The sequence below is a fragment of the Elephas maximus genome, chromosome 10 (genome assembly GCF_024166365.1).
Source record: "Elephas maximus indicus isolate mEleMax1 chromosome 10, mEleMax1 primary haplotype, whole genome shotgun sequence".
NCBI lineage: Eukaryota > Metazoa > Chordata > Mammalia > Proboscidea > Elephantidae > Elephas > Elephas maximus.
This window is the reverse complement of record NC_064828.1, coordinates 81,925,879-81,952,918: the sequence shown is the minus strand read 5'-3', so window position 1 is coordinate 81,952,918 and position 27,040 is coordinate 81,925,879. Positions and strand designations below refer to the sequence as shown.

Sequence of the window (27,040 nt, the reverse complement as noted above, 5' to 3'; positions counted from 1 at the left end):
CATAGTCTCAAGTGTCCACCTGATCCAAGAAGCTCACTCCTCACCAGCATCCCTCTCCATCCCATTGTCCAGTCCAATCCCTGTCTGAAGCGTTGGCTTTGGGAATGGTTCCTGTCCTGGGCCAACAGAAGGTCTGGGTGCCATGACCACCAGGGTCCTTCTAGTCTCAGTCAGACCATTAAGTCTGGTCTTTTTATGAGAATTTGGGGTCTGCATCCCACTGCTCTCCTGCTCCCTCCAGGGTTCTCTGTTGTGTTCCCTGTCAGGGCAGTCATAAGTTGTAGCCAGGCACCATCTAGTTCTTTGAGACCAGAGCAATTTTGTGTCACTTATAGGAAGCTTCCAAATAAGGGTATAAGAATATCAGTGATGCATACAATTGCTTTTCCAAATAAACTTCAAGTCCTGGTCGAACACGTTTAGCCTGTATTATTCTTAAGATGGAATCAACAATATATTAATGCAAATATTCATTCATTTACTCTACTTGTATTTAATAACATTAAATACTATTAGTGCCGCTATAGTTATAGATAGATGCCTCTATGCACCAGGCACTAGGCTAAGTGCTTGGGATACAGTGGTAATCAAGATGCAGTACCCACCCTCACAGGACTTAGGAACATCTCATACGATTAATTTTAACTTAATCAATTAAAAAAGTAAGCCTCTGAACTAAGATGATTAATTAAGCCTCAAGAGAAGAACACGCCATAAATATAACATGTAACTCCATGCTTCCAGAAGTATCAGTACCTTCCTCCCACATTTTTTTAAAACTTACACTGAGCAATAAAGCGATAAACTGGTAACATTTTAAAAGGAACTAGATATTACTTGTTGAATGAAAGAAGGTAAGGCTTTTCAGGTGAACAGAAAGGGGTTTTATGACAACTTATTTGTTAGTGATTGAGATCAGCAAACCCTTGATTAACAGGAACTTAACCATTCATTAATTACCTCATTTCTCATATATTCCTTTTTAATACATGTTTTAATATATCGAATACTGACACTCAGAAGAATCAACAACCTTCAGAGGACAGGGGAAACCAGTTCCCATGAACTAGCCCTAAGTCACATAGTTTTGTTCTAAGATTTTCCTCCTGTTGCCTGCCAGTCAACATTTAAATAAAATGGGGAAGGTTGTTGCCAAGAACTGCAGCCCTGGTAGACAGAACTATAAGGTATAGGAAGAGCCAGTTAAACAACACGGAAACATTGCAGACTTTGAGCTATTAAACGACATATGTTGCTTCAGGTCTAATGCTCACTGCAATGATAAAGGGCTAAGTATTTAACATTTGGTGAAGGACAGCTGGGAGTAGATTCTGAGTCTTAGCTGAACACTGACATCTCTGCCCATCCCCTCTTCACTCAAAGCTGTGGCATGGCTTGTCGCTCACACTTCTTGTGTCTACCTCGACACTAAATATGAATGGTTGTGATTTATTATATACCTGTGAAAGTACTACCACATATTTGTGCAAATACTTTTGGGAACCAACGGGGAAGAACTTTTTGAATTAAATGAAAAAGGAAATGCTAAATTTATGAAGAAGACTGGCTTGGAATTAAAACATTTATCTGGCAACAATGGCCTCAAACATAGCAACAATTTTGAGGATGGCACAGTACCAGGCTGTACATAGGGTAATTTATGAGGTCAGAAATGACTCAACAACACCTAACACACACCCATATCTTGTCCAGGTTTTACTTCTAATTTTATCTTTAGTTTGAGAGGGTAATTTTGGTTGAAAAATTTAACATAAAGAACCAGAAGTTCTAGTGGATCACAGAGGAATTGATTGTTTGTCTAGATAAGCTAGAAATGAGTCAGACTTACCTTACTTAGTCCTAAATATGTCGCCATAGACATAACTGGTGCTGCCAGGGCAAAGACCAGCAAATGTTTTCTGATTCGGTTCCGCTCTAGGCCGGCATGCATCAAGAAGGAAACCAGCCCAAATGCAGCTGGTGCCTGGAAAAAAAAATTATCCCTGTTTTCATTTTAGAAGTATGGATTGCTTCCACATCAAAAAGTACATGTCATTGACTAAATTTTCATATAAAAAAGGCAGGCATAGTACTGAGATTGAGCTCTGCCTTTTAGGGGTTAATGTTCTAAGCTAAGAAAATATCCTATTTGTGTGTGTGTTTCTTAGATACTATGAAGGGGAAACAGTCAACATAAATATATGCCCTTAAAGGGCTTAGGAAAAAAATATTTATGAGCAAAATTACTATGAAATGTAGAAATCTGCAGATAATTTAGAAGTTTCTATGAAGAGTTATATGATCACAAAAAATAAAGTCACTCCAAGTAAGTGTAAGATGGTACCAAAAAAAACTATGAAGAGAATTATTAAGTTCTCCAAAATCAAAAGCAATTATGAAAATAAAAATATTTCTCTTGCAATATTATACCATATTCCATAGGAATGCTAACAAAGTGAAATTTTAATTTTGAATATATTCAATATCAAATACACCAAAATTTTTACTCACCTTATGTAGCATTATTGCCACAAACACAATTAACTGGACACTAGTCTGTGAAGTAGAAGCTGCTGCTCCCAAAGCAACACCATCAGCTAAATTTGGAAAAAGCGAAACATAAAATACATAACTAACAACAACAATAACAGCGGTGCAGTGGTTGAGTGTATAGGCTTCAAGGTCAGCTAGAGCTGGATTTGACTCTGGGAAGGTTATTTAACCTCTCAGAACCTCAGTATTCTATTCTCTTAAAATGAGTTCAATAAAGTATGTATTTCTTAGGGTTGTCGCGAGCATGAAATGAGATACGTAAAGTGCTTAGCACCTGGCTTGTGCTATTCAATACAGGCTAGCTATTACTGTTTTTGTTAATGAAAAAAGTATGGGGCTCAAAAATCCACTGATTAATCAAACTGCAATAACAGAAATATCAAATAAGAATTTTTTAAAAATCACTACGTGTTAGAGATGAAGAAATAAAATAAAGACACTAAGACTTTGCACAGATGATTTATACATGATAAATATTGGTTGAACGGATCAATTTTATCTTAGAAAAGCATCTGTTAAACAAAAAGACAAATAACCCCATCAAAAATGGGCAAAGAACCTGAACAGTTTACCAAAGAGGTATTCAAGTAGCCAACAAGCACGTGAAAAGATGCTCATCATCGTTAGCCATTGTTGTTGTTAGGTGCTGTCGAGTCGGTTCTGACTCATAGTGACCCCATGAACAACAGAACGAAACACTGCCTGGTTCTGAGCCATCCTCACAATCATTGCCATTCTTGAGCTCATCGTTGCAGCCACTGTGTCAATCCACCTTGTTGAAGGTCTTCCTCTTTTCCACTGACCCTATACTCCGCCAAGCATGATGTCCTTCTCCAGGGACTGATCCCTCCTGACAGCATGTCCAAAGTATGTAAGATGCAGTCTTGCCATCTTTGCCTCTAAGGAGCATTCCAGTCATACTTCTTCTAAGACAGATTTGTTCGTTCTTTTGGCAGTCCATGGTATATTCAATATTCTTCACCAACACCACAATTCAAAGGCGTAAACTCTTCTTTGGTCTTCCTTATTCATTGTCCAGCTTTCACATGCGTATGATGTGACTGAAAACACCATGGCTTGGGTCAGGCGCACCTCAGTCTTCAGGGTGACATCTTTGCTCTTCAACACTTTGAAGAGGTCCTTTGCAGCAGATTTGCCCAATGCAATGCATCTTTTGATTTCTTGACTGCTGCTTCCATGGCTGTTGATTGTGGATCCAAGTAAAATGAAATCCTTGACAACTTCAATCTTTTCTCCCTTTATCATGATGTTGCTCATTGGTCCAGTTGTGAGGATTTTTGTTTTCTTTATACTGAGGTGTAATCCATACTGAAGGCTGTGGTCTTTGATCTTCATTAGTAAGTGCTTCAAGTCCTCTTCATTTTCAGCAAGGAAGGTTGTGTCATCTGCATAATGCAGGTTATTAATGCGTCTTCCTCCAATCCTGATGCCCTGTTCTTCTTCGTATAGTCCAGTTTCTTGGATTATTTGTTCAGCATACAGATTAAATAGGTATGGTGAAAGAATACAACCCTGACGCACACCTTACCTGACTTTAAACCAATCAGTATCCCCTTGTTCTGTCCAAACAACTGCCTCTTCATCTATGTAAAGGTTTCCCACGAGCACAATTAAGTGTTCTGGAATTCCCATTCTTCGCAGTGTTATCCATAGTTTGTTATGATCCACACAGTCGAATGCCTTTGCATAGTCAATAAAACACAGGTAAACATCCTTCTGGTATTCTCTGCTTTCAGCCAAGATCCATCTGACATCAGCAATGATATCCCTGGTTCCACGTCCTCTTCTGAAACCGGCCTGAATTTCTGGCAATTCCCTGTCGATATACTGCTGCAGCCGTTTTTGAATGATCTTCAGCAAAATTTTGCTTGCGTGTGATATTAATGATATTGTTCTGTAATTTCCACATTCAGTTGGATCACCTTTCTTGGGAATAGGTATAAATATGGATCTCTTCCAGTCAGTTGGCCAGGAAGCTGTCCTCCATATTTCTTGGCATAGAGGAGTGAGCATCTCCAGCGCTGCATCTGTTTGTTGAAACATCTCAATTGATAGTCCATCAATTCCTGGAGCCTTGTTTTTCACCAATGCCTTCAGAGCAGCTTGGACTTCTTCCTTCGGTACCATCGGTTCCTGATCATATGCCACCTCTTGAAATGGTTGAATATCGACTAATTCGTTTTGGTATAATGACTCTGTGTATTCCTTCCATCTTCTTTTGATGCTTCCTGCGTCATTTAATATTTTCCCCATGGAATCCTTCACTATTGCAACTCGAGGCTTGAATTTTTTTTTCAATTCTTTCAGCTTGAGAAACACTGAGCATGTTCTTCCCTTTTGGTTTTCCATCTCCAGCTCTTCGCACGTCACTATAATACTTTACTTTGTCTTCTCGAGATGCAAATCAAACTACAATGAGATACCACCTCACCCCTACTACAACAACAATGATCAAGAAAACAGAACAGAACAGATGTTGGTGTGGATGTGGGGAGACTGCTGGTGGGAATGTAAAATGGTACAACCATTATGGAAAACAGTAAGGCAATTCCTCAAAAAATTAGAAATAGAGCTACCATATGGCCCAGCAATTCCATTCCTAGGTATATACCTTAGAGACCTAAAAGCAGTGACACAAACAGACAAATGTACACTGATGATCACTGTGGCACTATTCACCATAGCGAAAAGATGGAAACAACCTAAATGCCCATCAACAGACGAATGGATAAACAAAATGTGGTATAGACATACAATGGAATACTACTCAGCCTTAAAGAAAAAATAAAGTCTTGATACCTGTCACAACATGGATAGACCTCGAAGACATTATCCTGAGGGATTAAAAAGTCAATCATAAAAGGACAAATACGTACAATCTCACTTATTTGAAATGCAAGAATAGGTAAATATATAGAAGCCAATGGTTACTAGTGGTTAGCTGGGGTGGGAAGAGGGAAGGAGAAGAGGAATCATTCTTTGGGAAGTAGTGAATTTTTGTCTATGATGATGGGAAAACTGACATCAACTAAAGGTAATGGTTATACAACTTAACTGCTATAACTGATATCACTAAGCTGTACACCAGGAAAAGAAAAAGCCGAATTGGCAAATATAGTGTTATATATAATTTTATAATTAAAAAAAGGCAGCAGCTGTTGATAATGCTTAGGTACAACTAAACACCTCATGGGGTTAGTTTTCTTGGTTCAAGGGGTAAGGGTCATGGTTTCGTTGATCTATGCACTTAAGAAGTCTAATGTTGTCTTTAGGGTCTCTATTCTACCTCCTAGTTCAGCGAGTAATGCCTGGGGTCTTAAAACCTTGCTAGTAGCAACCTAATATACAATAATTGGTTTCTGTTCAGCTGGAGCAACAGAGGAAGGAGGAGATCCAAGAATCAGAGCAGGTAATGGACTGCAGGTCTAATTACATCCATGAAATACTATCTCCTTCACTTTGAAACCAGAAGAAATGAATGGTGCCCAGCTACCACTATTAAACATTTTTATCAAGGACCCAATAGATGGATACTGATCAAAAGGAAAAAAATGTGGAACAGAGCTCCAAATTCTCATGGAAATTAGATTTACTGGATCCACTGAGACCAGGTGAACCCCCAAAGCTATGGCCTGGAAATAATTTTTAAACCTGGAACTGAAACTATCCCATGAAGTAATTTTTAAACTAAATTAATTTATTCTGTTAATAAAAATGTTTGCCTTGAGTATAACACTTTTTAAAAAGAATTAGCTATATATGAGCTCCAGTTGAAAACAGTAACCCTGAAATACAAATGAGAACTTTAAGGAGCAGAGAACCTAAGTTAATGGCAATTAAACAATATGGGTAGAGATTGTGAGAACGGTGACACAGTGTGAAGTAAGCAACCTTTGTCACTGAACTGCATATGCGAAAACTGTTGAATGACTGTTTGTTGATATTTTTACCAAAAAAATTAAAAAAGAGCATTTTTATACTAGAAAGGTCCAGATAATAATGTACCACCTTTCAAGTGCCCGGGAGCTTCACTGGGGTCCTCTGTCGCTGACAGAATCCTCTGCTGGGGCTAATTTGGGGTTATGATTCTAAGGCACCCGCAGTCGGCAATGCTGAGACTTCTGCATTCTAGACTACCTCTGCCTAAACTGGCACTTTGGGTGTATACTGGGCAGCAGGGCAGTTCAGTACAAAAGTGCCAAGGCTCTTTTCCAGACAGGATTCTAGGGCAGGGATCAGGGAACGTTTTCTTAAAGGAACAGGCAGGAAATATTTCAAGCTTTATGGGCCATGTGGTTTCTGGCAACTACTCAACTCTGTCGTTGTAGTGTAAAAGCAGCCACAAAAAATACATAAAGGAATGAGCATGGCAGTGCTCCAAAAAAATTTTACTCTTGGACACTGAAATTTAAAGTGCACATAATTTTCATGAGTCACAGTAGATTCTCTCCCTGCCCCCCGACCAACCATTTAAAAATATAAAAGCCATTCTTAGCTTCCAAGCCCCTGTTTTAAGGCATGACACTAAGTGTGCCAGGGCTTGAGCAAGGATACTTCATCTCGTTAAGCAACATTCCCTCTTCCCCACTACAGCCAGCACAAGAGCACTGACATGGATAAAAAAAAAAACACTGTAAAATAAATACCATGCCTCCCACTGTGCGAGAGAAAAGAAAGGGGTTCCACTGCACCAGCCCTACCTGCAGCATGGACGACCAGTCCCAGGGTCGTGGTGATTTTGGAATTGCTGGATCTTGCTGTTTCTGGATCTGAAGTGAAAATGAGAAAGACAGACATAAAGCAATGTGAGATAAAACTGTTAGAACACTGGCCTGAAGGTGAAAAATCATTTGAAAGCTCTTTAAGTTTTCCTAGCTGCTGTCTCTTTTCTTTCTGTTTCAAACACCTAGAAGTTTCTGCTGTCCTGAAGAGGAGGGTAGGATGGAACTTCTCAATTGACTCAGGCTTGTATTCTTTTTTTTTTAATACTTTAGATGAAATTTTACAGAACAAACTCGTTTCTCATTGAATAATCAGTACACATACTGTTCTGTGACATGGTTTCCAAACCCACGACATGTCAATACTCTCCCTTCTTGATCTTGGGTTCCCTATTACCAGCTTTCCTGTCCCCTCTTGCCTTCTAGTCCTTGCTCCTAGGCTGGCGTGTCCCTTCAGTCTTGTTTTGTTTTATGGGCCTGTATAATCTTGGGCTGAATGGTGAATCTCAGGAGTGACTTCATTACTGAGCTAAAAGGGTATCTGGGGACTATATTCTTGGGCTTTCTCCAGTCTCTATCAGGCCAGTAAGTCTGGTCTTTTTTTGTGAGTTAGAATTTTGCTCTACATTTTTCTCCAGCTCTCTCCAGGACCCTCTATTGTGATCCCTGTCAGAGAAGTCAGTGGTGGTAGTCAGGTACCATCTAGTTGTACTGGACTCAGTATGGTGGAGGCTGTGGTAGTTGTGGTTCATTAGTCCTTCGGACTAATATTTCCCTTGTATTTTTTTTTTTTTTGGTTTTCTTCATTCTCCTTTGCTCCCGATGGGGTGAGATCAGTGAAGTATCTTAGATGCCTGCTCACAAGCTTTTAAGACCCTATACGCTACTCACCAAAGCAGAATGTAGAACATTTTCTTTACAAGCTATGTTATGCCAGTTGAGCTACGTGTTCCCTGAGACCATGGTCCCCGCAGCCCTCAGCCAAGTAGTTCAGTTCCTCAGGGAATTTGGATGTGTCTATGGAGCTTCCATGACCTTGCCTTGGACCAGTTGTGCTGGCTTCCCCCATATCGTGTACTGTCTTACCCTTCACCAAAGTTATGACCCAGCTTTCTTTTAACAAATTCCTGGAATGTGTAACCCCCACTACTTACTTCAGCTTCCTCACACTCCTTTACCCTCTACCACTCCACGAAAAGTGCTCTATGGCCTCCAATCACTTCTTTCCAAACCAATCTAATTGTCATTGCCCACCTCCTCCTCTTTCCCAACCTCTTGCTACTTTATCTTCATTGTAACGTCAAAATATCTGTCACATTTGCCTTTCTCCATTTATCATCACCATCCTAACCTAAATTTTTATCAACTCAAACCTAAGTTATCAATTAGTCTCCCAGCCAGTTTTCCTTTACTCTCATTTCTCTCTAATCTAATTCATCTTACACATCCTGGTCAGATTCACCTTTCTGAAATACCATCCTCATGACATGTCAGTTAACTACTTAAGAAATCTGCTGTTTTCCCAATTTAGTCCAAACTACTCTACTAGTCTATTGTTAAGCCCTTTATCAACTGGTTCCACCTTATTTCTCACTATTCGGTCCAGCTAAGCCAGTTTCTTTAACACACTCTAACAAAACATTCTCATTCTCCTTTTTCCCAAATCTCCCCACCCTTAATTCTTGGCAGGTACTAAACTTCTCAGTCTGTCAATCCACACCTAGACACTGTTCAAAGTCTAATTCTAGGACCACCTCCCTTAAGAAGGAATCAAAGACTAATTACAACTTGAAACAACTCTCCCCTTGCCTAGAAACCTAGAGTTCCATATGCAGTCTCTATAACCTGTTGTCCGTTGAGTTGATCCCGACTCACAGCAACTCTACAGGACAGAGTAGAACCGCCCCGAAGGGTTTCGAAGGCTGTAAATCTTTATGCAAGCAGACTGTTCCATTTTTCTCCAGTGGAGCAGCTGGTGGGTTCAATCCACTGACCTTTCAGTTAGCAACCAAGTGCTTTAACCCCTGCATCACCAGGGATTTATATGCTACTTTAGAGCTTCTTCTATATTACCACCTTGGATATATAAACCTATTTTCACTTAAATGTGTCTTGTATCTTCAGACTGACAATAAAGTATAAAGAATTAAATTTTCTACTTTTCTTTTTTAAAATTTTATTGTAGTGAAATATATATACCAACACGTGCCATTTCAACCATTTTTATGTGTAAAATTTAGTGATATTAACTACATTCATCATGTTGTACAACTATCACCACTATCCATTTCCATTTTTTTCCATCAACTTTAACAAAAAACTCTGCACCCCTTAAGTAATATGTTCCCATTTCCCCCCTCTCACCTACTCCTGGTAACCACTAACAAACTTTGGTCTCTATGCATTTGCCTATTCTGGATATTTCATATACGTGGGAGCATACAATATTTGTCCTTTTGTGTCTGACTTGTTTCACTCAGAATAATGTTTTCAAGGTTCATTCATGTGGTAGCATGTATCAGAACTTCTCTTTATGGAATAAAATCCCATCGTATGGCTATATCACATTTTGTTTATACAGTCATCTATCGATGGACACCTGGGTCGTTTATACCTTTTGGCTACTGTAAATCTATTTCTTATTTACATATCTTACAAAACAGAGTACAGCACTGAGCACTCAAGAATTGCTTAATAAATTCTTGTGGGACAGCGAAAAAAAGTATTTATCTGTATACATGAAGAAGTTGCTGCTATTACAGGAAACACACAAGCAAGTAAATAATATCCAAAAGATATGAAGTTAACAGATGTGGACATCAAAATGCCAGGTGAAATGATAGATGGATATTAATAAAATAAATTCCAGAGACTTTAGTCTTAAGAAGGCTCGCACACAGGAGGAAGAATTTACAGTGGCAAAACTAAAGTAATATGTTATCTTTTTACATAATAAATTTTATCTTCCTATTAAAACTTTGTAAGAAAAGGAAACCAAAGACCCAAATTGCTCTAACATAGCAAATATTTCAGTATCATCCTAGGCTGGGAAGAAAAATCATATTACACTATATAACAAGCTTGTTTCGGCTTCTCTACTTATAAGCTGTTGTTGTTAGATGCCGTTGGGTTGCTTCTGACTTATGGCAACCCTATGTACAACACCGTCTGGTCCTGTGCCATCCTCAAAATCGTTGCTATGCTTTAGCCCATTGTTGCAGCCACTGTGTCCATCCCTCTGCTTTCCAAGCATGATGTCCTTCTCCAGGGACTTACAGTGCCCCAAAATAAAAATTATAGGCTTTAAAATTTAAACAGTCTTTACAAATCTAAATGAAAAGACTGCATTTTAAGAAGCATAAATTTAATAAATGAGTTAACTTTTTAATAATACCTAAAACCCTACAGAGAATAGGTAAAACCAGGTTGTCAGATACATAAAAGCCAGCAAAAAGTTACCTCAGAGATGAAATAGGAGAAAGACTGAGGGAACACATGCTGCATTTGATTCTTTTTATAGGGTTACAGGGCACTAATGGGTCTATAAATGCACTGTAATTTGAAACTGACAAGAACTGCAAGAAAAATGTCAGAGGCCACTGTGGGCAATTCTCTAAGGGAGTGGAGTCAGACAACCATCCAACAGAGGGTCCTTCTCTTTTGCATTTTAGAATAAAGAATATGAACAAAACCATTTACTCCTAAATAAATTTTCCAAGACAAGACATTGTTATTTAAAGAAAAAGTCTATGGAAAAAAAAAAAAAATCAAAACCAATAGTAAATGCAATGAGATTTAAAAACTCTCTAGACCAAGGATATTTTTTGTTTTATTTTGTTTAAGTTTAATCTCATGTTAGTTTTTTAATCTTTTATTTGGAAAAATTTGAAACCTTCAGAAAAGTTGCAAAAATAGTTAAAAACAAATCCATATGCCCCCTTTTTAGATTCATTTATTGCTTAACACATTGCACCATTCGCTTCATCATTTGTGCTCACGTTTTCTATACACACACACACACACACACACTTTTGTTCCTGAACCATTTGAGTAAGCTGCATACATCACAGCCCTTTTTCCCTAGATAATTCAGTATGTATTTCTTAAGAAAAACAATATTCTCTTACATAACCATCACACAGTTATTGATTCAGTAAATTTAACATTGCTGCTTTTTCCTCATCTATTTTGCATGTTCTAATTTTGTCAATTGCCTAAGAATGCCCTTCAGAGTCTTTTTCCTCTTCAGGACAGGACCCAAAGAGTCCTGGTGACACAATGATTAAGTGCTTGGCGGCTAACCTAAAGGTAGTTCGAACCCACCCAGTGGCTCCGTGGGAGAAAGATCTGGCGATCTGCTCCTGCAAGGATTACAGCCTAGAAAGCTCTGTCACATGGGGCTGATTTGAGTTGAAACTGACTCGACAGCACCTAACAACAACGGGACAGGATCCAGTCTAGGATCGCATGTTGCACTTACTTGTATCTCTTTAATTCCCTTTGTTGTTGTTAGGTGCCGTCGAGTAGGAACCAACTTATAGCGACTCTGTGTACAACAGAACAATATGCTGCCCGGTCCTGCGCCATCCTCACAACCGTTATGTTTGAGCCCACTGTTGCAGCCACTGTGCCAGTCCATCTCATTGAGGGTCTTCCTCTTTTTCACTGACCCTCTACTTTACCAAGCATGATGTCCTCCAGGTACTAATCCCTTCTGCTCACCTGTCCAGGGCATGTGAGACATAGTCTCGCCATCTTGCTTTCTAAGGAGCATTCTGGTTGTATCACTTCCGAGACAGATTTATTCATTCTTTTGGCGGTTCGTGGTATAGTCAACGATCTTCGCCAACACCACAACTTAAAGGCATCAGCTCTTCTCCGGTCTTCCTTGTTAGTCACTGCCCAGCATTTGCATGCATATGAGGCGACTGAAAACACCATGGCTCGCATCAGATGTACCTTAGTCTTCAAGGTGACACCTTTGCTTTTTAAAACTTTAAAGAGGTCTTTTGCTGCAGATTGGTCCAATATAATTCATCTTTTGATTTCTTGACTGCGGCTTCCATGAGTGTTGATTGTGGATCCAAGTAAAATGAAATCATTTAATATGGAATGTTTCTTCTGCCTCTGTCTTTTATGACACTGACATTTAAAAAAAATACATTTCCCCCCCTCCATCCTTTTTGTCTTTCAATAGCATGATCCTTCCTCTTGGGTTTGTCTTTTTTTTTTTAATTTTTATTGTGCTTTAAGTGAAAGTTTACAAACCAAGTCAGTCTCTCATACAAAAATTGATACACACCTTGCTATATACTCTCCTAGTTGCTCTCCCTCTAATTAGGCAGCACACTCTTTCCCTCCACTCTCTTTTCATGTCTATTCGGCCAGCTTCTGAGCCCCTCTGCTCTCTCAATTCCTCTCCACAAAGGAGCTGCCCACATAGTCTCATGTGTCTACTTGATCCAAGAAGCTCACTCTTCACCAGTATCATTTTCTATCCCATAGTCCAGTCCAATCACTGTCTAAAGACTTAGCTTTGGGAATGGCTCCTCTCTTGGGCTAACAGAAGGTCTGGGGAACATGACCTCTGGGGTCCTTCTAGTCTCGGAGAAACCACTAAGTCTGATCTTTTTACGAGAATTTGAGGTCTGCATCCCACTGCTCTCCTGCTCCCTCAGGGGTTCTGTTGTGTTCCCTGTCAGGGCAATCATTGGTTGCAGCTAGGCACCATCTAGTTCTTTGGTCTCAGGTTGATGTAGTCTCTAGTTTATGTGGCCCTTTCTGCCTATTGGGCTCATTATTACCTTGTGTCTTTGGTGTTCTTTATTCTCCATTGCTCCTGGTGGGTTGAGACCAATTAATACAAGATGGCCGCTTGCTAGAGTTTAGGACCCCAGGCACCACTCTCTAAAGTGGGATACAGAATGTTTTCTTAATGGATTTTATTATGCCAACTGACTTAGATTTCCCCTGAAACCATGATCCCCAAACCTCTGCTCCTGTCATGCCGGCCTTCGGAGCGTTCAGTTTATTCAGGAAACACCTTAGCTTTTGGTTTAGTCCAGTTGTGCTGACCTCTCCTGTATTGTATCTTGTCTTTCCCTTCACCTAAAATAGTTCTTATCTACTATCTAATTAGTGAAAACCACTCTCCCTCCCTCCCCGCTCTCATAACCATCACAGAATATTTTCTTCTCTCTTTAAACTATTTTTTGAGTTCTTATCATAGTGGTCTTGTACAATATTTGTCCTTTTGCAAATGACTGATTTCACTCAGCATAACACCTTCCAAGTTCCTCCATGTTATGAAATGTTTCACAGATTCACCGTTGTTCTTTATTGATGCGTAGTATTCCATTGTGTGAATATACCATAATTTATCCATTCATCCGTTGATCGGTACCTTGGTTACTTCCATCTTTTCGCTATTGTAAACAATGTTGCAATGAACATGGTCATGCATATATCTGTTCGTGTAAAGGCTCTTATTTCTCTAGGATATATTCCAAGGAGTGGGACTGCTGGATGGTATGGTAGTTCTATTTCTACTTTTTAAGGAAGCGCCAAATCAATTTCCAAAGTGGTTATACCATCTTACATACCCACCAGCAGTGTATAAGTGTTCTAGTCTCTCCACAACCTCTCCAACATTTATTATTTTGTGTTTTTTGGATTAATGCCAGCCTTGTTGGAGTGAAATGGAATCTCACTGTAGCTTTGATTTGCATTTCTCTAATGGCTAATGATTGTGAGCATTTCCTCATGTATCTGTTAGCTACCTGAATGTCTTCTGCCTGTTCATATCCTTTGCTCATGTTTTAATTGGGTTATTTGTCTTTTTGTAGTTGAGTTTTTGCAGTATCATGTAGATTTTAGAGATCAGAGGCTGATCGGAAATGTCATAGCTAAAAACTTTTTCCCAGTCTGTTGGTGAAGTCTTTGGATGAGCATAGGTGTTTGATTTTTAGGAGCTCTCAGTTATCTAGTTTCTCTTCTGCATTGTTAGTAACATTTTCTACACTGTTTATGCCATGTATTAGGGTTCCTAGCATTCTCCTTATTTTTTCTTCCATGATCTTTATCATTTTAGATTTTATATTTAGGTGTTTGATCCATTTTGAGTTAGTTTTTGTGTGTGGTGTGAGGTATGGGTCTTGGTTCATTTTTTTGCAGATGATATCCAGTTATGCCAGCACCATTTGTTAAACAGACTGTCTTTTCCCCCATTTAACTGACTTTAGGCCTTTGTAAAATACCAGCTGCTCATATGTGGATGGATTTATGTCTGGATTCTCAATTCTGTTCCATTGGTATATGTATCTGTTGTACCAGTACCAGGCTGTTTTGACTACTGTGGCGGTATAACAGCTTCTAAAATCAGGTAGAGTAAGGCCTTCTACTTTGTTGTTCTTTTTCAGTACTACTTTACTTATCCAGGGCCTCTTTCTCTTCCATATGAAGTTGGTGATTTGCTTCTCCAACTCATTAAAAAATGTCATCAGAATTTGGATCGGAATTGCATTGTATCTACAGATGGCTTTTGGTAGAATAGACATTTTTACAATGTTAACTCTTCCTATCCATGAGCAAGGTATAGTTCTTCCACTTATGTAGGTCTCTTGGTTTCTTGCAGTAGTGTCTTGTAGTTTTCTTTGTATAGCTCTTTTACATCTCTGGTACGATTTATTCCTAAGTATTTTATCTTCTTGGGGGCTACTGTAAATGGCATTGATTTGGTGATTTCCTCTTCAATGTTCTTTTTGTTGGTGTAGAGGAAGCCAACTGATTTTTATATGTTTATCTTGTATCCTGATACTCTGCTGAACTCTTCTATTAGTTTCAGTAGTTTTCTTGAGGATTCTTTAGGGTTTTCTGTGTATAAGATCATGTCCTCTGCAAAAACAGATACTTTTACTTTTTCCTTACCAATCTGGATGCCCTTTATTTCTTTACCTAGCCTAACTGCTCTGGCTAGCATAGGACCTCCAGCACAATGTTGAATAAGAGTGGTGATAAAGGGCATCCTAGTCTGGTTCCCATACTCAAGGGGAATGCTTTCAGACTCTCTCCATTCAGGATGATGCTGGCTGTTGGCTTTGTATAAATGCCCTTTATTATGTTGAGGAATTTTCCTTCTATTCCTATTTTGCTGAGAGTTTTTATCAAGAATGGGTGTTGAACTTCGTCAAATGCCTTTTCTGCATCAATTGATAAGATCATGTGGTTCTTGTCTTTTATTTATATAATGGATTACATTAATTGTTTTTCTAATGTTGAACCATCCCTGAATACCTGGTATGAATCCACTTGGTCATGGTGAATTATTTTTTTGATATGTTGCTGAATTCTATTGGCTAGAATTTTGTTGAGGATTTTTGCATCTAAGTTCATGAGGGATATAGGTCTGTAATTTTGTGTGTGTGTGTGTGTGTGTGTGTGTGTGTGTGTGTAGTGTCTTTACCTGGTTTTGGTATCAGGGATATGGGGGTTCATAGAATGAGTTTGGTAGTATTCCGTCCTTTTCTATGCTCTGAAATACCTTTAGTAGTAGTGGTGTTAACTCTTCTCTCAAAGTTTGGTAGAACTCTGCAGTGAAGCCGTCCAGACCAGGGCTTTTTCTGTTGGGAGTTTTTTGATTACTTTTTCAATCTCTTCTTTTGTTATGGGTTTACTTAGTTGTTCTACCTCTGTTTGTGTTAGTTTAGGTAGGTAGTGTGTGTCTAGTAATTCATGTATTTCTTCTAGGCTTTCCAATTTGTTAGAGTACAATTTTTCGTAGTAATCTGATAGGATTCTTTTAATTTCAGTTAGGTCTGTTGTAATATTGCCCATCTCATTTCTTTTTTGGGTTATTTGCTTCCTCTCCTGTTTTTCTTTTGTCAGCTTGGCCAATGGTTTATCAATTTTGTTATTTTTTTCAAAGAAACAGCTTTTGGGCTTGTTAACTCTTTCAGTTGTCTTTCTGTTCTCTATTTCATTTAATTCTGCTCTAATTTTTATTATTTTCTTTCTTCTGGTGCCTGAGGGTTTCTCTTGTTGCTCTCTTTCTATCTGTTCACGTTGTGGCCCTTTCTTCTTTCTGGATGTGTGCATTTATTGATATAAACTGACCTCTGAGCACTGCTTTCGCTGTGTCCCAAAAGTTCTGGTAGGAAGTGTTTTCATTCCCATTGAATTCTATGAATTTCTTTATTCCATCCTTGATCTCTTATATAACCCAGTTGTTTTTGAGCAGGGTATTGTTCAGTTTCCAAGTGTTTGATTTCTTTTCCCTGTATTTTCTGTTATCAATTTCTACCTTTATGGCTTTATGGTAAGAGAAGATGCTTTGTAATATTTCCATGTTTTGGATTCTGTTAACACTTGCTTTATGACCTAATATGTGGTCTATTCTAGAGAATGTTTCATGTGTGTTGGAAAAGAAAGTATACTTGGCTGATGTTGGGTGGAGCGTTCTGTATATGTCTATGAGATCAAGTTGCTTGATTGTGGCATTTAGATCTTCTGTGTTTTTATTGAGCTTCTTTCTGGATGTTCTGTCCTTTACCGAAAGTAGTGTGTTGAAGTCTCCTACTATAATTGTGGTGCTGTCAATCTCACTTTTCAATGCTGTTAGAGTTTGTTTTATGTATCTTGCAGCCCTGTCACTGGGTGCATAAATATTTAATATATGGTTATATCCTCCAGGTATATTGTCCCTTTAATCATTATATAGTATCCTTCCTTATCCTTTGTGGTAGGTTTAAATTTAAAGTCTACTTTGTCAGAAATTAATATTGCCACTCCTGCTCTTTTTTGATTGTTGTTTGCTTGATATATTTTTTTCCATCCTTTGAGTTTTAGTTTGTGTCTCTAAGTCTAAGGTTTGTCTCTTGTAGGCAGCATATAGATGGATCGTGTTTTTTTAATCCATTCTGCCACCCTTTGTCTCTTTATTGGTGCATTTAGTCCATTTACATTCAGCATAATTATGGATAGGTCTGAGTTTAGTGCTGTCATTTTGATGTCTTTTGTGTGTGTGTTGTTGACAGTTTCTTTTTCCCACTTAATGTTTTGTGCTGAGTAGTTTATATATTGTCTTTTATTAATTGTTGATTTTGTTTCTGCTGAGTCTCTATTTTTTCTTGTATTTTATTTTCATGAGTAGGATTGTTAGTCTTCTTTGTGGTTACCTTAATATACCTATTTTTCTATGTTTAAACCTAACTCTCCTTTCTTTATATTGCCTTGTCTTCCTCTCCATATGAAAGATCTATGAGTACATTTTTTAGTCCTTCTTTATTGTTTTAATGTTGTATTCTTTTACATAATGACATCACTGTTTCCCTGTTTTGAGTGTTTTTTTTTTTTCTCTCATGGATTCTTGCAGCTTATTAAATTTTTCATTATGTTCTTGAAGAACCTTTTTAATTTCTTCAGCTGCTTTAACTGTGTGTTCTTGGCTTGTTCTGCATATTGCCTGATCTCCTTCCTGATCTTGTTCCTGATGTCTTAAAGAGTTCTGTATATTAATCTTTTGTATTCTGCATCCTGTAATTCCAGGAAGTCACATTCATCCAGAAGACCCCTTGATTCTTTGTTCTGAGAGCTTGTTGAAGTGATCATGGTCTGCTTCTTTATGCGATTTGATATTGACTGTGGTCTCCAAGTCATCTATAAGTTATTGTATTAGTTTATTTTATGTTTGCTTACTATATCCTAGCTTCTTGCTTTGTTTTGTTTTGGTATGTCCAAATAGGTTGTTTGAATGAGCTAGCTTGATTATTTTCACGTTTGAAGCTCTAATGTCCTGTCACCAGATGGCTAGAGCTGTTATCAAGTATATAAGCCTAGGAGTCCATTCACTTTTCTTGTATGGATTCAGCTCAGGTGTCCAGGTAGTTGGTTATCAAGGTGTGGTACACGCTCTGTACTACAGTCTTAGAGAGGCAGGGGTGATGGTGTAGGACCAGTATCTGATTGCAGCAGGAGGTCATGCTCTGAACAAGGCATAGGGCTGACAACTGTCCCCTGAGCATCTGTGTGGAAACAGCATCCCTGTTCCCTAGAGCATAGAGGTGGGCGGGTTCTGCAGATGGACCACAGGCACTCAGTGCTTTTTGTTTTAGGGGCTGGGAGGTACCAGTTATCCTTGGACCCCTGTCGTGAGTGGCTGGGTGACCTGAGTGGAGTCACCAGTCCTTAGGCCCCTGATGTGGGTCGGTGAGGACCTTGTTTAATAGGCAACATGGTGTCAAATATCAAACACCCACCTCTCCCTCGCACAACTAAAACAGTTATAGTCTGCCAACAAGGGCCTATTCTCCTGAAATAGGCCCACACAGGTCCACGCAGGAGGGAAAGGTATTCAAAGTCCACGGGCCATTCATGCCTGGACAGGAGCCACTTCTGTCCTGAACTCCCTAGGTTAGTGGAGCTCGCAGATTATCTTTTCCCCAATTGTGAATTTATTCCCTCTCCAAGACCGGGAGAATGGCTCAGAGCGCACAGCAGGACCTATCTCAGACCCAGAGAAATCGACAGCCAATGAAGCTGGCTTGGGGGCTCGGGGCACAGTAAAATACATGCAAATACTTAGCTTTTATCGAGAGTGCCATCATTCTCTGGTTCTGGAGGTGTGAGTAGGCTATGCGGCTGGCTGCTTCTCCCTGAGTAAACTGCAGCCAAACATTACCACCAGCCCACTGCAGCCTGAGGGTTCCCGGTGATTCAGGTCTGGCAACTTCTCTCTGCTTCTGAACTGTCTCTCCCTCCCCCTGCCGCTCAGTCCATCTTCTAACTTTGCCTTTGATGTTCAGTGCTCCTAGCTTGTCATAATCATTTCACTTTTTTTTTTTCAGGTCTTTGTTGTAAGAAGGTTCACCAAAAGCATCTGACTACTCAGCTTTCTTGGTCCTGCCTCTAATGTTTTCTTATATTATGCAATCTTGTCCAGAATACCACATAGGAGATGCTTCTTGGGGTATCACATCCAGGGGCATATGATGCACATCTTCAACTCACTGATGGTGTTAATTTTAATTATATCCTGGATATTCTGATGTTATGTTGTGGACTCTCTGGGTTCTATTATATCCCTCCAAAGAGTGTTGATTTTTGTTTGTTCATCTTATGTAACTTGGTTTGGCTCAAACTGCAAACTCTGTCTTTTGGGCAGCTGCTCAAATCTCAGTTCAGTTCTTTTATCTTTGCAAAGTGGCCTAGAGTCACCCTGTACAATCACGGTTCAGCCAGAGACTTGGGCAGATTTATACACAGAATTTGGGACTCCCTTTCTCTGGCTCTCTCTTTTCTAGGATTCTTCCCTCATTTTTCAGTGGCTGCAGTTGTCCTGAACTCTGATCTCTGGCTCTTCAGGCCAGAAAGACTATAAGTTTTCTGTAAGAGTTTTAGCTGCTCCAAAGGACACTGACTGCTAAAAGTAGTAGAAATGGGACACTCACCCTGAGCTATCATTCCCTTTTTCCAAGTGTCATCTCTGCTCCAGAGCCTGTTTGCCTTCGCTAACTCTCCAGTGCCCTTAGGTAGTGGTTTTTAAAACTTTGTCCAGAGTTCATAGTTGGAACCTGCAAGAAGGCTGGTATGACAGGAGCTTATTCAGCCTCACCAAAAGCAGAAAGCATACTGATGCTAATTTTGCTTATGCCAAATACCTAATATTTGTTACAGATTACCATTTTGCATTCCCTCCAGCAATATATGAGAGCGCCTGTTTCACCACAGCTTTACCAGCAGAGTGTACTGTCAAGCGTTTTCATTTCTACCTATCTGATAGGTGAGAAATGGTATCTCAGTGCAGTATTGCTGTGACTTCCTCTAATTTTATGTGAAATTAACATCTTTCCAAATGCTTAACAGGCATTTTAAATCTCTCTCTGAAATTGTCTGTTCCTCTCAGTCTTAGTTATCTAGTGCTCCTACAATAGACAGACAAGTGGATGGCTTTAATTAACAAAGAGAAATTTATTCTCTCATAGCCTAGAATGCTAAATCCAAATTCAGGGTGCCTGCTCCAGGAAAGGCTTTCTCTCTCTCTCTGTTGGCTCTGGGGGAAGGTTCTTGTCATCAATCTTCCCCTGGTCTAGGAGCTTCTCAGCACAGGGTGGTTCCAGATCTAAAGCACATGCGCCCTTCCTGGTTCTTCATTCTTGGTGGCATGAGGTCCCTCTGTCTTCTTGCTTCTCTCTTTTATATCTCAAAAGAGATTGACTCAAGATATAGCCTAATCTTGTAGACTTCTGCCTCATTAAAACAACTGCCTCTAATCCTGCCACATTAACATCATAGAGGTAGGATTACACCACATAGGAAAATCACATCAGATAACAAAATGGTGGGCAGTCACACAATACTGGGAATCACGGCCTAGCCAAGTTGAGATACGTTTCTGGGGGATACAATTCAATCCCTAACACTCTCTTTTGTTATTTTTCTACAGATTTTTTTATAAACCAGAATTCTTAACTTGGGGTCCACAGAGGAGAACATGAGGAAAAAAATGCATTTTTACTTTTATAATCTCTAACTGAAATTTAGCATTTCTTTCCGCTATGAATGTAGACAACAAACCATGAGTAGTATTGTTGCTGTTTGTGCTGTAAAGTTGATTCTGACTCACATCAACCCTATATGACAGGGTAGAACTGCCCCATAGGGCTTCCTAGGCTGTAATCTTTATGGGAGCAGATCATCAGGTCTTTTCTCCAGAGGAGGTGCTGGTGGGTTTGAATCACCAATATTTCAGGCTTAACCATTGCACCATCAGGGCTCCTTATACAAGCAATATCAGCATAACCTATAATTTGTTACCAAGAGAAATCAGATAATTTCATGCTATTTTACGGCTGTTGTAGAGATTTTGAAATATCATTTCACTCATCACTACTTTAAACTAAAGAGCTATTGGAACTGCTGCTACACTGCATGACTGTAGTCATCCTGTCTGCAGACACTCATGCAATGGAACTGGGCAACCATCAGGCAATTCTGCACCTAACAGTCATTCAACCATCTGACAGTGGGAGTCATGTGATCTCACACTGGGGACCAAGATATCTATGCCGCTTTCCAGTATTTTCTATCTACAATATTCTCTGCTAACGTACTTGAAAAGAGATATCTATAAACACCTGGAAAGGTTTATAACTCTTTCAAATTTATTTCTATCATGATAGTATCAAAGTTGAACCATGAATCAGAATCTTTTTTCCCCTAATATAAATAATATTATAGATGTTGACCCAGCAAAGATAAATGCATTGATCTTTTAAGATAAAAAAGTTACTATAACTGAAGTTAAATTTTAAAAGCCTTGGAGAATTCTAGTTGTCCTTAACAGAAGCTTATCTTTCCTTGGAAAGCAACCTGTGAATGTGTAAAAGTCTATTTGTAAGAAAATATCTCTGTGAATCAGGATTTTCTATACTAGCAGCCAACAAAACAAAAACTCAAAATCAACTGGATGTCCAGCTTGCCACTGTCTTGTTAAAAACTACCCTACAGTTTAATGTTCTTACCCAAGCTAAGCAACAGTAACTGTCATACTGATATCTTAAAATATAAAATTTAACTTTAACTTACTTATGATTTAAAAGTATTCTTCTTATTTAACACATTGATTAAAAAAGACATAATTACTATATCACGTATTTGTTTTAATGTTTTTGTAACTATATATCGATATAATTGTTTTTTTCTATAATTCTATGTATTATGTTTTATGCATTTAAAAACATTATTCTAACAAAAGTTCCACAGGCTTTGGACTGCCTAAGGGCTCAATGGCCCAAAAAGAGGTTAAGAACTTCTGCCCTGGACTCTCAACCAAATTTGACAGCTTTGAAGATACTCAGGGTAATGACCCAATTAACAATCCCTTGTGTCACATACTACATCTTACTAGCACCTCTAACTGAATACAATGTTCTCTGGAACCTGAAGAAGACAAGAATTTTAGCATAAAATAAGGCTATTGACACAGACTAGATTATTTGCTCATTTGTGACTTTCTAAACTGCAAATTGACTGCACTGCCCAGAAAGCTTGATGCCACTCACCATCAGTAGAATGCACGTGAGAGCTGCCAATCTGGTCCACCAGCAACATGAAAACGAAGCCTAGCACGAGGGAAACACCGATGTAGGCATGCAGCTGTGTGTGGTCGTGGCTGTGCTCATGTTCGTGGGCGACCGGTATTTCTGCTGCTTTATCTGATGCAATCACATTCTGTGTTTCACTCACTTGGTGGTGATTTCCTAGAGCAGAACAAATCGTAAAGAGAAAACATGTTTTTCCCCTTAAAACATTTTACATAGGAACTTCTAGTCTTTTGGATTTGAAGCTCTAGCTGACTGCAAAGATATTCGTTTCCTATACTGTAATCCAGCCAATCATTAACTTCTTCAACTTAAAGTTCACGATGAAAAAATTCCTAAGTGTCTTCTGCTTTCAACATGCACACCTTCTAACTGCCTATTATTCTGCAGATCCAGGAAGTGGTAGCAAATCGCCAGTACTAAAGCAGTTACATTCCCAAAAGAGGCATCCCCAAATTCTTCCTAGCTGAGAAATTCATGCCAATCTTATCAGGAACTACAATAAGTTTTATTCTGGTGAAAATAGGCAAATGAAGGACAATAACAATGAAAATAATTAAAATCAAATTCATCTAGTTTTACATCTAAGTTGATGAGAAAATTGCAACTAAAGAACAAATTGAGTGTAAAATTTTTAGCTTTAAAAATATCAATGAGTCCAGACTATTTAAAGAACTCCTACAACTCAACAACAAAAAGACAACCCAATCAGAAAATGGACAAAGGAATTGAATAGACATTTCACCAAAGATACACAAATAGCCAATAAGCACGTGAAAAGATGTTCAATGTCATTAGCTATTAGGGAAAAGCAAATTAAACTACTATAAGATACTACTTCATCCTACTAGGATACGGAAAACAGAAAAATGGAAAACAACAAGTGTTGCAAGGATGTGGAGAAATTGGAACCCTTATCCATTGCTGGCAGGATTATAAAGATGGTGTAGCCGCTGTGGAAAAGTTTGGCAGTTTCTCAAAAAGTTAAACACAGAGCTACCATATGACCCAGCAATTCCACTCCTCTGTGGAATTCCACCCAAAGGAACTGAAAGCAGAGACTCAAACAGAAACTTGTATAACAATGTTCTCTGTAGTATTACTCAAAGTAGCCAAAAGGTGCAAACATTCAAGTGTCCATCAACAGATAAACAGATAAAGAAAATGTGGTATATTCACACAACGGAATATTATTTAGACAGAAAGAGAAATTAAGTTCTGATACATACTATGATGTGGATAAACCTTGAAAACATGCTGACTGAAATAAGCCACACAAAGGAACAAATATTAGAGATCACGTAGGTATCAGGGTCAAGTGGTAGGGGAAAATGGGAAAGTACCGCTTAAGGGGTACTGAGTTTTTGATAAGGGTGATGAAAAAAATTTGGAAACGGATAGTGGTGAATGGTTGCACAACGTGGTGAATGTAATTAATGTCACTGAATTGTACGTGGAAAAACAGTTGAAATGTCAAAAGTTTTGTTGTATATATTTCACCACAATGAAGTAAAATAAAAAAAATAAAGGGGCAATCATTAACTAGAAATTTAAAGCTGCGAGCAGTTTAAGAGGCACATTTACCAGTCTAAGTTCACTCCTAGAAATAGTAATTGTTGGAAACTCTGAGTTATAGTAAATGATACCTGGCCAAGTGATGTTACTAGTTTATATTTACACATTTGACACTCAAAACATCCATGCTTCAAGGCTAGAGTCCTTATCTTTATTGTGTTTCATGAATAGAGGCTAACACACCAGACATCTGTTCATTTATAATTAGATGGAGCAATTTTACCCTCTGATAAAAGAAACTGCACAAGCCTGTCTGTAATATTTTGAACCCTGCCCTAATACTTTAAATGATATTTCTCAGGAGCACAAAACAAACGAAAATAATAAAAACCTATATATTTTTCTAATTCCTGGAAGTTTTTTTAAGCTAAAGATTTTTTCTTAGTGATTTTATTAATTTATTCATTTGCTTTTTTTAAATCTGCATTTCTTTTTTAAATTATTTTATTTTTTATTATAGTGAAATTCACATAAATCTCTCTTTTCAAAAAATGAACGTTATTTAGGTATAATTTACATATACAATAAACTGCATTCATTTTTATAGTTCAATGAGTTTTCATAAATGTAAAAATCTCAGTAACTATCACTAAGGAAACCCTGGTGGCAGAGTGGTTCAGTGCTACGGCTGCTAACCAAAAGGTCAGCAGTTTGACTCCACCAGCTGCTCCTTGGAAACTCTATGGGGCAGTTCTACTCTGTCCTATAGGGTCACTATGAGTTGGAATCGACTCGCCGGCAATCAGTTTACCAATAAGGTCAAGACACAGAACATTTAACCCTACAAAAATGGAAAGTCATTCTGTGCTCATGGATTGGAAGACTTAATACAGTGAAAATGTCAATATTACCTAAAGCAATTTACAGATACAATGCAATCCTGATACAAATCCCAACAACATTCTTTACTGAAATGGAAAGACTAATGTCCAACTTCATATGGAAAGGAAAGAAACTCCGAATAGCCAAAGCAATATTGAAGAAAAAGAACAAGGCAGGAAGCTTCACACTCCCTGATATCAAAACATACTATACAACCACTGTAATTAAAACAGCCTAGTATGGGTTCAATGATAGATATGTAGACCAGCGGAACAGAACTGAGAACCCCGAACTAAACCCAAACATCTAGGGACAACTGATTTTTGACAACGGGTCAAAGTCCATTCAGTGGGGCAAAGACAGTATCATTAATTAATAGTGCTGACAAAACTGGATATCCACCTGTAGAAAATTGAAACAGGAACCATACCTCACACCATACACAAAAACTTACGCAAAATGGATCAGAGATGTCTTAGTCATCTAGTGCTGCTATAACAGAAATACCAAAAGTGGACGGCTTTAACAAAGAAAAGTTTATTCTCTCACAGTCAAGTAGGCTACATGTCCAAATTCAGGGCTTCAGCTCCAGGGGAAGGCTTTCTCTGTCATTTGTGGAGGAATGTCCTTGTCATCAGTCTTCTCTTGGTTTGGGAGCATCTCAGTGCAGGAACCTCAGGTCCAAAGGACGCGATCTGATCCTGGCGCTGCTTTCTTGTTGATATGAGGTCCCCTAACTCTCTGCTTTCTTCCTTTTTCTTTTGTCTCTTGAGAAATAAAAGGTGGTGCAGGCCACACCCCAGAGAAACTCTCTTTACATTGGATCAGGGAGGTGACCTGAGTAAGGGTGGTATTACAATCCCACCCTAATCCCCTGAACACAAAATTACAATCACAAAATGGAGGACAACCACACAATACTGGGCATCATGGCCTAACCAAGTTGCTACACACATTTTGAGGGGGGACATAATTCAATCCACGACAAAAGACCTAAATGTGAAACCTAAAACCATAAAATTCTTGGGAGAAAACTATGGGACCTACTCTTTTGTAAAAACAGGATGACAAAGATTAAATGCATGGATAGAGGAAGACAAAATAAATGAGATCTCATAAAAATTAAAAACTTATGCTCATCAAAAGATATTATCAAAAGAGTATAAAAAGAAAACCTACAGACAGGGAATAAATCTTCAAAAATGACACATCAGATAGTGGTCTAATTTCCAAAATTTATAGAAAATTTGAACAATTCAACAACAAAAAGGCAAACACCTCAATTGTAAAACAGGCAAAGGACATAAACAACCTTCAGCAAAGAAGACACTCATGTAACCAACAAACACATGAAAAGATGCTCAAGATCATTAGCCATTAAAAAAAAAAAATCCAAGCTGAATGCTGTTGAGTCAATTCTGACTTATAGTGATGCTATAGGACAGAGTAGAACTGCCCCATAGGGTTTCCAAAGAGTGCCTGGTGGATTCGAACTGCTGACCTTTTGGTTAGCAGCTGTAGCACTTAACCACTATGCCACCAGTGTTTCCCATTTGCCATTACAGAGATGCAAGTCAAAACTACAATGAGATAACCATCCACCCCGACTAAAATGGCACTGATTAAAAAAAAACAGGTAACAACAAATGTTGTCAAGGGTGTGAGGAGACTGGAACCCTTATCCATTGCTAGTGGGACTGTAATATGGTACAACCACTATGGAAAATGGTATGGTGCTTTCTCAAAAAACTTTAACTACCTTATGATCCAGCAGGGCTGTACCATAAAGACCTAAAAATACTGCCACAAACAGATACATGCACTCCTATGTTATTGCAGCTTTATTCACAATAGCAAAAAAATGGAAACAACCAAAGTACCCATCAACAGATGAATGGATAAGCAAATTGTGGTACATACATACAATAGAATACTACAAAAATGTAAAGAACAATGATGAGTCTGCGAAACATATACTAACATGGATGGACTTGGAGGGCATAGTGCTAAGTGAGATACATCAAGCATATACGGACAAATACTGTATGATCCTCTTTATAAGAAGACAAAAATAGACAAATATAAAGACACTAATGTTCATTAGAGGGGAGACAGAAGGGGAAAATATACTTTAGACTATAGAGACTAGTCATTTTTGGTAATGGGAAAAGTAGCACCAAATGTGTTTGTAGTGACCACAGCACAAAGTAAAAACAACTAAGTACATATGGACAGGTATAGACACAATTAAAG

At 38.6% G+C, this 27,040-nt stretch overlaps 1 protein-coding gene across 2 annotated transcripts in view; it reads right to left on the bottom strand.

Annotated features, from left to right (window-relative positions):
• Positions 1-27,040, bottom strand: part of SLC39A9 (solute carrier family 39 member 9) — an 89,896-nt gene that overhangs the window by 4,339 nt on the left and 58,517 nt on the right. For both annotated transcript variants that reach the window (XM_049897701.1, XM_049897702.1), the window contains 4 exons: positions 22,352-22,549; positions 7,275-7,343; positions 2,512-2,597; positions 1,850-1,984 (listed from right to left, as the gene is read on the bottom strand). In XM_049897701.1, coding sequence (XP_049753658.1) covers positions 1,850-1,984; positions 2,512-2,597; positions 7,275-7,343; positions 22,352-22,549 — 488 coding nt within the window. The remainder of the gene's footprint in view (positions 1-1,849; positions 1,985-2,511; positions 2,598-7,274; positions 7,344-22,351; positions 22,550-27,040) is intronic.